Below are 15,052 nucleotides of genomic sequence, written 5' to 3'. Positions count from 1 at the left end.
GCACGAGCTTTCGTGAGCTACAGCTCACTTCATCGGATGCATTCGGTGGAAACAAGTAACATGTTTATTAGAGAAACTCAGTTCTGACAAGGGTGGGGATTTTTTTTTTTTGGGCCCAGATCCCCATCGGAAAAAAAAGTAAAGCTGCAACATAAAAAACAAAAAAGTTTTATGAGACGTTCTCGCCCTAGAAAAATCCCAGGAGCGAGCAGGCCTAGAGGATAACCCCCCCCCGATCCCCGCAGGACGGGAGGGAAGCATTGCCCCCGCCCAGGCTGTAGCTGTCGGGTGACGGAACAGAGTCGGTCAGCGTCCAGGGCTGGCCCATGCCGTTCCCCTCCCGCAGCTCCGCGGGGTGCGTGTGGCAATACACCGAGGCGCACCCCTGGAAACGGGCCCGGGCTTGCTGGGACAGCGGGGCCTCCCCAGGTACGTGGCTGCGTCGCCTGGGGCCGGCGCTGCCACCCGGCCACAAAACATCCCATCCATCCTCCGCTCCGCCTCCCCGCCCGCGGTAGGGAGCGAGGGGCGGCTGTGGCACAGCCCGTGCTTGAGTTCACAGGGTGTCTCGCCGGCAGCTTGGACGCTGCCTCCTCCCGGCCTCATTTGTGTCTTCCCCGGACAGAAGCCCCGAGGAGCGGTTCCCACCGGGCTCGGCCGCGCCCCGCGGCGAAGGGAAACACCTTCCCAGCGGGACGCCGCGGTCTCTTGAAGCGGCGGCCGAGGGGCCCGGCAGCTTCCAGCCCCTGGCTCCGGCTCTGGTTTGCCCGCAGCCGGGAGGGAAGCAGGGCGGCCGCTGCCCCGCCCCTTTCCCGAAGGGGCCCGGGAGACGTCACCCCCCCCCTCCCCCGCCCCCCGCCTCAGAGGAAGGCGGGATTCACCTGCCCCCTCCCCCCAGGTGTACAAATGTCAGGCCCGCCGCCCCGCCCGGCGCCAGCGCACGGGGGAAGGGCTCCCGGCCCGAGTCTCGTCCCGGGGGGCGGCTGCTTTGGGCCCGGGGAAGCGGGCGGGCGACTCGGCCATGGCGCGGGTGCCGGGAGCCGGAGGGCTGGAGGCGCTGCTGCTGGTCACGGTGAGTCCGGAGCCCCCGCGGTCACGCAGCCCGGCCAGAGGGTGGGGGCGGGGGCGTAGCTGCCGCGCGAGAAGCGCCTCACAGGATTGCCCGGAGCCCAGCGCGACTTGGCCCTCGTCCCTCCCGGCCCGCAGCCTCGCCCCGGCAGGCTGTTCTTGCCTTCGGCCAACAGCGGCGGTAATGGCGGGCTGGGAGCCCTGCTGGGGGGGGAGGGGGGCATTCTCAGCGCTTCGTTACTGTCGGGTTTTGCACGTGTACTGAAACGTTTGGGTGTTTTTTTGTTTTTTTTTTTTTTAAATAGTGGCTGAGTTGCCTGGGGCGCGTCTAGGAATGCGGCGGGCGCGGTTCTTTCGCTCCGTCTTCCAGCTGTTAGATGTGACCGTTCCCAGCCCCAGCCCAGCCCGGCTGGTCTGCCTTGAGTGTTTGGACGGGACTCTTAACCCGTTTCAGAGGAGCAGCCGTGTTAGTCTGTATTCGCAAAAAGAAAAGGAGGACTTGTGGCACCTTGGAGACTAACACATTTATTAGAGCATAAGCTTTCGTGAGCGACAGCTCACTTCATGGGATGCACTCTTAACCCGGTGACAGGTTTCAGAGGGGTAGCCCTGTTTAGTCTGTATCCGCAAAAACAAGGAGTCCTCGTGGCACCGTGGAGACTAACCGATTCGTTCGTTGGTTTATTTTTCACTCCATGCATCTGCTGAAGTGGGTGTTAGCCCATCAGAGTAGCTCACGAAAGCTTATGCTCTAATAAATTTGTTAGTCTCTAAGGTGCCACAAGTCCTCCTTTTCTTTTTGCGAATACAGACTAACACGGCTGCTACTCTGAAAGGCCGGATAAATGTGTTCGTTTCTAAGGTGCCCCAAGGGCGACTCCTTGTTTTAACCCAGGGAGGCTTCCATAACCTTGCCAGTTCCGTTGGTTTTGTTTTCCCCTATCTTGAAGGGATACTGCTAAATGAAACGCAACTTTCCAAATAAAAGAACTCCTTTTACTGACATTATTAATAACTTAGATTTAAAAAAAAAATCTTTTAAGCTAATGTACTTTTCAGTCGTTTTGCTGGCTGTTTATAGTCAGAGTTGGTTGGAAACATAATTCCCATCCTATGAAAGCTTTTGGGGTTGTGGTGGGAGGAGAGAAAATAATCCTGCATTGGGATGAAAAGTCAAAATTTCAAAAAATGCCATGGGGCTGCGCAACCCATCAGGTTAGGAACTGGGTCAACCGGCCTCCCTGCTAGCCTTCCATTAAAAGTTTTGATGCATTTGGCACATTCCCATGGAAGATTTGCTTCCACTGAAATCTCCATTTTCAAATGGAAAACTGTTCAGCTGAAATTTTTTTGACCTATGCCATTTATAGTTTCCTAAGCTTCAGACAATAACAGCAAACTATAAGGACACAGTCAACTTTAAAAAGTCACCTTTGTTGGAAAATGTTTTATTCACTGTTGTAAGAGTTACAATGGGTGAACTTACAAATTTTAACTGGTTTGAAGTTTTCACTAGGGTTTACCAGTATTCCTGATCGTGCTGGGGGATCCACATGTGTGGCCCTGTGTTCTGATGCACAGACCGTTGGCCTTTGCTAAACCAGGAAAAGAGTGCTTTTTCTCAGTTGAGTTAGCTCAAGCCTAGGCAGGACCATAGGCTATAACCCAACTTGTTATAAATCAAGCTAATGGTGCTAAACTGTGTCTATATTAGTGTCAGATGGGATATTCCGTCAAATAAAGCTAGCTCAATTGAAAAAAAGCACCTTTTTTCCTAGTGGTCCATCTGAGCAAATCCAATTGGAAGATCAGGGTCATTTTATAATATTATTTTAAATTTATTATATATAAAGAAGGCATTGAAAGGTTTAAAAATGATTATATATTTAAATTCTACCTGTCCTCTACCTTAGAAATATCAGGAATGTTCTCTCTTCTCTTCCCTGTGTTTGCTGAAGGTATCTTTGGAGAACTGGAAATAATGGGAGATTTCTTGGCTCTTAGTTGAAGGGGCTGGTGTGTGGAATCTGTAACAAAGAAATCTCTTCTTTCAACATTTTGTGTCTCATCTGAGTCAGTGAGGACTTAACAAAAACAAGAGTTTTAAGGAGTGGCTAAATTATGTTCCCAAAACATTTGTTCAAGTTTCACAATCATGACATCACAGGTATCAAGGAAGTGAGAGACAGCCAGGTATCCACAGAGGGTTCTGTTTGTTTACAAAAAAACAGAATGACTCTCCAATGTGAAAAACATTTGGTGGGGCAAACTTTCAGGCAGCCTTCATACATCCCAAGGAAACAAATATGGGCTCTTTCCTTCCCCTCCTTCTGTTTTGTTTTTGTTTTTAACTTTGCAGGGCAAAGTTAGTTTTGTAAAAGATAGTTTTTACAAATTTTAAATTTGGCCTTATGCTGTATCTTTAATAATATTAGTTTCTATCACACTGACTTGTGGTGGGAATAAAACATGATGACTAGGTTGTCCCCTTCTGTGATGAAAGCCATGGGAGAAAACTATTTGCAAAGAATTCCTTGTGGAGATTTTTCCCACAGCATCCTGTCAGGAGCAGTGTTTTCTCCCCAAACCCATAGAAAAGCATCATGCAGCCTGATGGATTTCCCCAAGTTTTTCACAGTTGTAGGGTGATATGTGGGAGGCCAGGACTGTCTGCTTGGAGGCCCTGAACCTCGTCAGGATCTCTGGTCGCTGGCAGCCTGCCCACCTCACTCTTTGACAGCCCAGCTCCACTGGACTCTCTCTTTGGAACAGTAGCTCCCAAAGACTAAAGGCGGATCTACAGAAAAGTTAATACAGTCCTGTATTCCCCATGTCAGTCAACAAGGTGTTAACAATAGTAAAATTTGGCCCCAAATAAAGATTTCAGAATTTGGCTACTATAAGTGATTGGAGCTATATTAACTTTTTGGAGCATCTTCTGTAGGGCTGGATGGAGGATGATGTGCATCAGTTCTCCTCTGTGCCCTTGGCCAGCCCTGTCTCTTCTTACCAGCAGTCCCTGCAATAACTGTCGTGAACAGGTTAGATAAATGTCTGTCAGGTATGGTCTAGGTGTACTTAATTCTGCCTCAGCACGGTGGGGTGGAGATGACCATCCCTTCCAGCCCTATGTTTCTATGATTCAGTTTCCTTGGCTATGCAGTGTCCCAAAGGATGGAGAGAAGTGGCATGTAAACAGAATCAAAGCTTCACACACCAGTCAGCAGAGCGTGCTAGTCATGTAGCAGGCAGACAAGTTCTCTAAACCCACGTAAGAATGTAGCAGAGAGAACATTCCCCTTATACGGCATAGAGTTTGTTCCAGTTTGCTCTGCATCATCTCATTCCCAATAAAGGGATGCATCTAGATGGCCCTTTGTATGTCAAAGTTGGGACTAGATTCTGATCTCAGAAACATCAGTGTGAATGGGGAGTAACTTGACCACAGTTAAGTATATTGGCACTGCCAAGTAACTTTGGAGGAATAAGTCTGTATTAACACCAGTGTAAGTGTACCTCTACACTTGAGCTAGAGGTGTAATTTCCAGTTCAGGTAGATATATGCATGCTAGCTTTGATTGCACTAGCATGCTAAAACTAGAAGTGTAGATGCAGAGGTGTGGGCAAAGAGATGGGCTCGCCACGCAAGTAAGTACCTAGGGTTCCATGCAGTATTATACTCGGGGCAGCTAGTCCATCCTATCACCTGCACTGCTATGGCCACACTTCTGCTTTAAGTGTACTAGCTGGATTAAAGCTAGTGTGCGTACTTCCACCCAAGCTAGAAATCGCACTTCCAGCTCCAGACATACCTTAAATGAGATCAGACTCTGACTCATGGCGTTTAAATAGAGGGCTTTGTTACAAGGGTGGAGTATACTCATTCTCATCCTCCTGAATAGATGATTTTTCTGTTAGCAATTCCCCAGCAAATAATTCTGAGCTTCTGAGTCCACCAACGAAGCTTGAGAACCACCAATGGCAGGTGGTTAAGTGAAAGGCCTTCAGGGATTTCCCTAGAAAATTTGCTTCTGTTAAAGAAATCTTAAACTAACACTGAAGAGGCCTGTGTACTTTGATTTTAATTTTAGATGTTTATGTGAAATCAGAGCAGTAAGTTAGATTTTTTACTACTGAAAAATCTTTACTCTCGACCTTGTGATGTATACAGTTTTCCTAATCCTCCGAAAGCCTTTAATGCAAAGCAATACTTTGGATGTGAAAACAGAAAGTCAGAAGTCAATACCTATTTGGAAACATCACTCTTCACTAACACTTAGAAGAGTTGTAGACAAAGGAAGTGACAATATTAAACCAACAGCCCTTTAAAAGTTTCTACTAATAAAAACCAAACAAAAACCGAAATATCAATCAGATCAAATCTGTGGTTTGGGCTCTTTAAATTAAAAGATGTCAATCCCACTTAGCATATTTAACTGTCTGGTGTTTTGTTTCTATTTTACTTGCTATCCATTGCTTTAAAGGTATTGAGAGGGCACATGGTTATTCATGCACTTCAGAGATTTTATATAATACAATGGTTTGCAAAGGTTCCCTATCAGGGCACACCCTGCCCTTAGCACTCCAATCTAGTCAAAATCTACACAGGACTCTTCTCACCTCCCACTTAAAAATACGGGTAAGAGCAGGGTAACTTCCCTCTTGACACCTATTTGTGATTTCCGTGGTAGGTTACAACCTGGGGGGGGGAGGGAGGAACCAATGGCCAGATTCTGTTCTCAGTGACATCCATGCAGTGTCACTGATTTATAAATAAACTTGTTCAGCAAAGATCCAAAAAGTTTAAGGAAGCAAATTGTCATACAGTTTAAGATTCCGTAGCTTCCATAATATGCATCCTTTATAGAACTTGTTCTCTCACTGTGCCTAACGCCATTGGCATGAATGGTAGTTACGCTGGCCTGTCAAATTTCAGAATATACTCCTTTAATATATGTTAATATAAATGAACCATGACAATGCACCTGAAATCAGAGTGACTAGTTCATTTGTGAACTCAAAACAGTGATTCTCTGGAGGAGCCACTGGGGTCTGTTAAAAGTTTGCCACCAAATGGAAGAGATTCTTTGGGTGAGTTCCCTATCTTTAATGAAGTTCATTCACCTTGTCTTTAGTTACAGCAAAATTACTCCTGCCATAGATGTTGCCCTCTTACTTAGGCGTGGTTCTGAGAAGTGATATTGTTTAAATGGAAATTAATAGTTTTTTCAGTCCTGCACTTCTGGGAAATGGGGTTATCACAGGGAAATTTTGTCAGTCCTACATTGAAATATTGTTTGTATCACTAACTCAATGGAAATAATAACACAGGCACTTTAATCTGATATGAGAGCTAATGTCAGGCAGACCTCCTGAACCCATGCAGATTCCAATTAATTTCAAAGGGATGTCCACAGGCCTAGGACTCCATTTGTATAGAACAAACTTCAGGATTGGGGCTTAGAATGGTCAGTATGTTTACAAATTGTAATTGTAGTAATAAAAGAATATTGAGAGTTCTAGAGATGAATTTCAAATGTGGAATCTGGTTTCATTATTTTTGATAAAAGTTGGCTTAATATTAGTATCGGGGGTGGCCGTGTTAGTCTGTATCCACAAAAACAAGGAGTCCAGTGGCATCTTTAAAGACTAACAGATTTATTTGAGCATAAGCTTTTGTGAGTAAAAACCCCACTTCTTCAGATGCATTTTCACTCCGTGCATCTGAAGAAGTGGGGTTTTTACCCACAAAAGCTTTTGCTCAAATAAATCTGTTAATCTTTAAGGTGCCACCGGACTCCTTGAAACACTGTTTGTGATTGTGAAATAGGCAAATGGTGTCTGTGGAGGATTGTTTCCTGTAAAACAAAGTTCCAACCTGGAACGGACACCTACCTGGGGGTGGATATGCATCTTTCTTCAAGCATGCTGGGGCTTGAGAGAGTCAATGGGTCTATGGTTACACTGACCATGGTGCTAGGCGCAGGGAGATAACAACGGAAAGTGCTTTTAGGTAATGTCAGTTTCCTTAAACAATAGCCTGTAACTAAGTCTTGACATGCAGTGTGTGTGTGTGTGTGTGTGTGTGTGTATATACACACACCCTGCATGTCCGCAGACTCATGCTAGTGGAGCTCTCACTAGTGTGCTAGAAATAGCCGAGTAGATGACCCTTTGGCATTGGCAAGGCCTCTCCCACCCAGTCTTCAGAGCCCAAGCTGCAATGTCACATTGACTTAAATGCAGTTTTAAAACAATCTGTGCTCATGGGTATGAGAACTTAAAAAAATAAATGCAATGTGCTTAAAATTTAATCTTAATCTTTAAAATGTATTGATTAAAAAACCCCTATGGTGGGGATATTCTCAACCCTTCCCCCATTCCAAAAACATAAAGGCCATACTTAAAAAAATAAGATGTCTGAGGCAAACCTATGGTTATATACTTAGGTTGAGTTTCATTTTACTTGCACAAAACCCAAGCGTTCAGGCTCTATGGAAATAGAATATAAAGCAGTTGGGGGGGGGGGGAAGAACACCTGAAGAGCCCAGTGTGGATGATCTGCTGCTGATGTGGCAGCTATTCCTCTATATCAGTTTTGCAGGGTACTGGGGCTACTGGAATACTGCAAGCTCACCTCCCTCGTTCATCCCCATTATAGCTAATGCAGAGACTTTGTCAACAGGATGTAGGAGATGCCCTCAACCTGAGGAGTTCATTCAGCCCTTAAGAGGGGGGTTAGATTTTAGATGGCCTGCCACTTTCCCTAAATTGTATTTGTCAGTTTCACTATTAGTTGTTGTGATAGGATGAAAGCATCAGCAAATGGCTAGCTAGGCAGCTGATTGTAGGAAATGCCTGCAAAAATCTTATACGTGGACCTCGAGCCTCCTAATAAAAAGTGGATCCAAAAGACTTTGTTTATTATGCAATGGACAAGAAGATTAAATTTCTAATTTTAGTTCTTGGATAATCTCTTTATCAAAGGATTTTTACAGCCCCCTCTTGGCACCATCTAATATGCTGACACATGGAGCACAGATTTCACAGCACTATGTAAAATCCTGTAAACACTTATGCATATGACTATCTTTACACGGCTAAGTAGTCCCTTTGACTCTGATCCTGAGCCCAAGCCCAGCGAAATCAAGCCCTCCTTGCAGAAAGTTAAGAACACGTGTATGTGTTTAGCACTATAGTCACAAATTTTGACACACCTGTGAGACTGTGTTTGGAAAGTTCTAATCACAAAGACTATTTAATTATGTCACAAGCTTAATTTTTTCTGAGTGATGCTTGTAACACAAAGCAAATATGAAATATCTAAGTTTTAGAAATGCTGGACTTCTAGATTTAATTATTTTAGGAAAGCGTATAGGACTAAATCTTAGTTTGATAAAACTCTAAGAATTTTTGCCATTGAGATCAATGGGATCGGGTTCTCCCCCATAAAGCAGTCATATTCTTCCCTTCAAACTGCTTCCTTGACAAAAAGCCAGTGATACGGCTTTTGATAATGGAAGCTATTTGTACTGTGTATTTGTAGTGTCTAGAGGCTCCAGTTGAGGATCAAGATCGCACTGTGCTAGGCACTCTACATACATAAAGTAAGAATAAAGAAAAGGCGTACTTGTGGCACCTTAGAGACTAACACATTTATTTGAGCATAAGCTTTCGTGAGCTACAGCTCACTTCATCGGATGAAGTGCACTTGCATTGGATGAAGTGAGCTGTAGCTCATGAAAGCTTATGCTCAAATAAATGTTAGTCTCTAAGGTGCCACAAGTACGCCTTTTCTTTTGGCCAATACAGACTAACACGGCTGCTACTCTGAAAGTAAGAATACAGTTTCTATCTCAAAAATGTTACAATCTAAACAAATGAGACAGATTTTTGGAAGCTTTATATGCCTTTTTAATAAAAGAAAATACAGTCATGACTGAGGCACATTTAATTTTACTTTATAACAGCTTACCCATGAATCTTTGCAAGTGTACATTTTCTACTCATTGGGTGAAATTGTGAGCTTACTGAAACCTGTGGAAAAACTCCCATTGATTTCACTGAGGCTAGGATTTCATCCATCAAGTTTGTATGTGTGTCAAGGTTCTTTCCCCACTCTGAACTCTAGGGTACAGATGTGGGGACCTGCATGAAAACCTCCTAAGCTTACTTTTACCAGCTTAGGTTAAAACTTCCCCAAGGTATAAACTATTTTACCTTTTGCCCTTGGACTTCCACTGCCACCACCAAACGTCTGGGTTTATTTTTGAGAAAGAGTTGTTTGGAAACGTCTTTCCCCCAAAATCCTCACCAAAACCTTGCACCCCCCTGCCTGGGGAAGGCTTGATAAAAATCCTCACCAATTTGAATAAGTGACCGCAGACCCAAACCCTTGGATCTTAAGAACAATGAAAAAAGCATTCAATTTCTTACAAGAAGAATTTTAATATAAGAAAAGGTAAAAAGAATCACCTCTGTAAAATCAGGATGGTAAATACCTTACAGGGTAATTAGATTCAAAACATAGAGAATCCCTCTAGGCAAAACCTTAAATTACAAGAAAGACACAGACAAGAATATTCATTCTATTCAGCACAGTCTAATTTCTCAGCCATTTAAAGAAATCATAATCTAATGCATATCTAGCTAGATTACTTACTAAGTTCTAAGACTCGATTCCTGTTCTGTCCCCTGCAAAAGCATCACACAGACAGACCCTTTGTTTCTCCCTCCCTCCAGCTTTGAAAATATCTTGTCTCCTCATTGGTCATTGTGGTCAGGTGCCAGCGAGGTTATCCTAGCTTCTTAACCCTTTACAGGTGAAAGGGTTTTTCCTCTGGCCAGGAGGGATTTTAAAGGTGTTTACCCTTCCCTTTATATTTATGACAGTATGTTTCATATTCTGTCAGTGAATCGTGATTTCTGTGGGCTGCATTCTTGTGTGCTGCAGTAGATTCTTTTTGCTTGCAAACTAAACTGAAATTAGCAGAGGGGGTAAAACATTCTGCTCTACTAACCATTGTCTTGGGTCACTAATCCAGCTCCCATTGGAAATACTTCAGAATAACCAGATCAGAGCCTTATGGCTCCAATCAGCAGCCCTCTGCATAACCAGAATGCTGTGTGTAGTTACCAGGGAGCAAAGAAGTTTCACAAAGGGGAACTCTGTATCTCCGTCCCTCTCAGAGAGCTGAGGCTCCACACCAATCTCTCTGTTGCAGTAGGGGATTAGTTGGGATGGTAGTAACAGGGCCAATGTGTCAACAAGATGGTTGGATATGCTAGACAATATGTAGGGTGAGTTACAGAAGGCTTTTGTAGGCTACTCCAGTGCTATGGGCATTGCCTCCCAATCCTGGGGGGAGAATGCCATTTCCTGACTCAGCTCAACACATGCATAGTTCCGAACTTTTATTCACTTTCAGTCTTTTGTTCCTGTATTTAAAGTTTTTGTGGGGTTTTAAAGCATAGGGAGATGTTCAGCTATCTCTCTCTAGCTCCTGCCAGCATTTTTGTCACTGTTCAGGTATTGCAATTGCATTTTCTGTTACCCTTTAGCAAATGCATTGGTTGCTACCTCTCCCGATATCAGACTTCAGGTTCTTTCTCAGAGTGGCCACCCTGAATTTATACCCAATTTAGGTTTCTGCATCCAGTTCCAGTTAGCACAAGTTAAACCAGATTTCACTTTGCAGAATTATCTTTCAGGATACATATGCTAGGAAAGACCTCTTCAGGAACAGTTTTTTGGCTCTCAGTCTGAGACAACATTCAGTCTAATCTCCCAACAGCACCCACGACATAGTGTGTGAAAAGAAATAAAGCCTCCTGCAGAAGTTGAAAGAATAGTTGTAGAGAAACTGAGAGCAACTAATTCTGAATCGGAGGAGAAATTAACTTTCAGAACTCAGTCACAGTCTAGATCCCAGTTGAAGAGAAGATAAAGAACTACTCACTGAATGACTTGAATCTGAAATCACGCCTGAGATTGTCATGTGAGGCGTTCTAACAAAGCCAAAAATTATTCCAGGGTGCAAAATCTAGGGGGCTAGAGGAAAAGAGTTAAACTACTCTAATCACCGTCTAAAACACTCAAATTTTCAGGTTCCAAAATCAAAACAATCACACTGTCTCCAACAATTTAACTCCTTTCCTTTTAATTTCTAAATAGCTAATATTGTTGCACCTTGTAGCGAAGCGAAGACTCACCACTGCGGTGCCTCCTAATTCCCAAGACGACCAGGAGCTCTCCAGCCTCCAGAGCACCATCTGCTGGTCAGTGCCTCACCTGCCTCATGGCCCCCATATCCTTCCCGGACCCCAGTGCCTTTGGGGTTCTGCCCACTGCAGTACCCCCACACACTGGGTCTCCCCTCCCTGGGGAATTATAGAATATCACGGTTGGAAGGGACCTCAGAAGTTCATCTAGTCCAACCCCCTGCTCAAAGCAGGACCAATCCCCAACTAAATCATCCCAAGCTTTGTCAAGCCTGACCTTAAAAACTTCTAAGGAAGGAGATTCCACCACCTCCCTAGGTAACACATTCCAGTGCTTCACCACCCTCCTAGTGAAAATGTTTTTCCTAATATCCAACCTAAACCTCCCCCACTGCAACTTGAGACCATTACTCCTCATTCTGTCATCTGCTACCACTGAGAACAGTCTATATCCATTCTCTTTAGAACCCCCTTTCAGGTAGTTGAAAGCAGCTATCAAATCCCCCCTCATTCTTCTCTTCCGCAGACTAAACAATCCCAGTTCCCTCAGCCTCTCCTCATAAGTCATGTGTTCCAGTCCCCTAATCATTTTTGTTGCCCTCCGCTAGATGCTTTCCAGTTTTTCCACATCCTTCTTGTAGAATGGGGCCCAAAACTGGACACAGTACTCCAGATGAGGCCTCACCAATGCAGAATAGAAGAGAACGATCATATCCCTCGATCTGCTGGCAATGCCCCTACTTATACAGCCCAAAATGCCATTGGTCTTGGCAACAAGGGCACACTGTTGACTCGTATCCAGCTTCTCATCCCCTGGAACCCCTAGGTCCTTTTCTGCAGAATTGCTGCCAGCCATTCGGTCCCTAGTCTGTAGCAGTGCATAGGATTCTTCTGTCCTAAGTGCAGGACTCTGCACTTGTCCTTGTTGAACCTCATCAGATTTCTTTTGTCCCAATCGTCTAATTTGTCTAGGTCCCTCTGTATCCTATCCCTACCCTCCAGCGTATCTACCTCTCCTCCCAGTTCAGTGTCATCTGCAAACTTGCTGAGGGTGCAATCCACGCCATCCTCCAGATCGTTAATGAAGATATTGAACAAAACCAGCCCCAGGACTGACTCTTGGGACACTCTGCTTGATACCGGCTGCCAACTAGACATGGAGCCATTGATCACTATCCATTGAGTCCGACGATCTAGCTAGTTTTCTGTCCACCTTATAGTCTATTCATCCAGCGCATACTTCTTTAACTTGCTGTCAAGAATACTGTGAGAGACCGTGTCAAAAGCTTTGCTAAAGTCAAGGAATAACATGTCCACTGCTTTCCCCTCATCCACAGAGCCACAGAGTTATCTCGTCATAGAAGTCAATTAGATTAGTCGGGCATGACTTGCCCTTGGTGAATCCATGCTGACTGTTCCTGATCACTTTCATAGAATCATAGAATCATAGAATATCAGGTTGGAAGGGACCCCAGAAGGTCATCTAGTCCAACCCCCTGCTCAAAGCAGGACCAAGTCCCAGTTAAATCATCCTAGCCAGGGCTTTGTCAAGCCTGACCCTGAAAACCTCTAAGGAAGGAGATTCTACCACCTCCCTAGGTAACGCATTCCAGTGTTTCACCACCCTCTTAGTGAAAAAGTTTTTCCTAATATCCAATCTAAACCTCCCCCATTGCAACTTGAGACCATTACTCCTCGTTCTGTCATCTGCTACCATTGAGAACAGTCTAGAGCCATCCTCTTTGAAACCCCCTTTCAGGTAGTTGAAAGCAGCTATCAAATCCCCCCTCATTCTTCTCTTCTGCAGACTAAACAATCCCAGCTCCCTCAGCCTCTCCTCGTAAGTCTCCTCTGTGCTCTAGACCCCTAATCATTTTTGTTGCCCTTCGCTGTACTCTTTCCAATTTATCCACATCCTTCTTGTAGTGTGGGGCCCAAAACTGGACACAGTACTCCAGATGAGGCCTCACCAGTGTCGAATAGAGGGGAACGATCACGTCCCTCGATCTGCTCGCTATGCCCCTACTTATACATCCCAAAATGCCATTGGCCTTCTTGGCAACAAGGGCACACTGCTGACTCATATCCAGCTCTCGTCCACTGTCACCCCTAGGTCCTTTTCCGCAGAACTGCTGCCGAGCCATTCGGTCCCTAGTCTGTAGCGGTGCATTGGATTCTTCCATCCTAAGTGCAGGACCCTGCACTTATCCTTATTGAACCTCATTAGATTTCTTTTGGCCCAATCTTCCAATTTGTCTAGGTCCTTCTGTATCCTATCCCTCCCCTCCAGCGTATCTACCACTCCTCCCAGTTTAGTATCATCCGCAAATTTGCTGAGAGTGCAATCCACACCATCCTCCAGATCATTTATGAAGATTTATTTATTTATTCATTTATTTCCTCTCCTCTAAGTGCTTCAGACTTGATTTCTTGAGGACCTGCTCCATGATTTTTCCAGGGACTGAGGTGAGGCTGGCTTGTAGTTCCCTGGATCCTCCTCCTTCCCTTTTTTTAAAGATGGGCACTACATTAGCCTTTTTCCATCCGTCCAGGACCTCCCCCAATCACCATGAGTTTTCAAAGATAATGGCCAATGGCTCTACAATCACATCCGCCAGCTCCTTTGGTACTCTTGGACTTGTGCTCATCCAGCTTTTCTAAATAGTCCTGAACCACTTCTTTCTCCACAGAGGGCTGGTCACCTCCTCCCCATGCTGTGCTGCCCAGTGCAGTAGTGTGAGAGCTGACCTTGTTCATGAAGACAGAGGCAAAAAAAGCATTGAGTACATTAGCTTTTTCCACATCCTCTGTCACTAGGTTGCCTCCCTCATTCAGTAAGGGGCCCACGCTTTCCTTGACTTTCTTCTTGTTGCTAACGTACTTGAAGAAACCCTTCTTGTTACTCTTAACATCTCTTGCTAGCTGCAACTCCAGGTGTGTTTTAGCCTTCCTGATTTCACTCCTGCATGCCTGAGCAATATTTTTATACTCCTCCGTGGTCATTTGTCCAATCTTCCACTTCTTGTAAGCTTCTTTTTTGTGTTTAAGATCAGCAAGGATTTCACTGTAAAGCCAAGCTGGTCGCCTGCCATATTTACTATTCTTTCTACACACTGGGATGGTTTGTCCCTGTAACCTCAATAAGGATTCTTTTAAAATACTGACATCCCAAAATGGAGTCAAGCACCAGATGAGGTATAACAAATATACCAGGTGAGCAGCCTCACAAATGTTGTGAATCTCGACTGATTCGTCTGAGGCCCTGGAAATAGAATGGTTTGTTCTAGGGGAGCTAAACTTCTCCTAAGGCCTTAGCCCAAGAGAGGCGCTGGGAGTCTACAGTGGTGCGCTTAAGGGATCGCAGAGGGGGAATGCAGGTGCAGTTCCCCTGAACTGTGTACACGCTGTAGACACGTATGTTTGGAAAAAATATCTAATACATTTTAGAGTATAGGACATGGAGTTGAAGGCTATTATTGTAAAGGTTTCTAGGCACAGAATTACCTCTTTCACTTCATAAATATAAATGAAGTTATTTTGATATATTCTTGCTTTAAGACATTACCTGAAACCTTTTTGATGCTCCTACATGATCTGAGGCCTAACAGGGCAGAGGTACTCCAGGAGAGACAGACACCCTAATACTGCTGCTTTCAGCATTACTGGCCTGATCCTACACCCATCTTGAGTCAATGGAAGGCTCCCATTGACTTATTGTTGAACCAAGAGGTGATCACTTATGCATAAGAAAAAGAGAATTAAT

General features: G+C 44.6%; 1 protein-coding gene across 1 annotated transcript in view; it reads left to right on the top strand.

Moving 5' to 3' along the window:
- The first annotated feature begins 916 nt into the window (after positions 1-916).
- The window catches only part of LOC119852084 (desmoglein-2-like), a 42,948-nt gene continuing 28,812 nt past the window's right edge, over positions 917-15,052 (top strand). The window contains exon 1 of the mRNA XM_038392967.2: positions 917-1,072. Coding sequence (XP_038248895.1) covers positions 1,022-1,072 — 51 coding nt within the window. The 5' untranslated portion in view covers positions 917-1,021. The remainder of the gene's footprint in view (positions 1,073-15,052) is intronic.

The sequence above is a fragment of the Dermochelys coriacea genome, chromosome 2 (genome assembly GCF_009764565.3).
Source record: "Dermochelys coriacea isolate rDerCor1 chromosome 2, rDerCor1.pri.v4, whole genome shotgun sequence".
NCBI lineage: Eukaryota > Metazoa > Chordata > Testudines > Dermochelyidae > Dermochelys > Dermochelys coriacea.
Note: the sequence above shows the minus strand (reverse complement) of the source record. Positions and strands in the feature narration are given on the sequence as shown.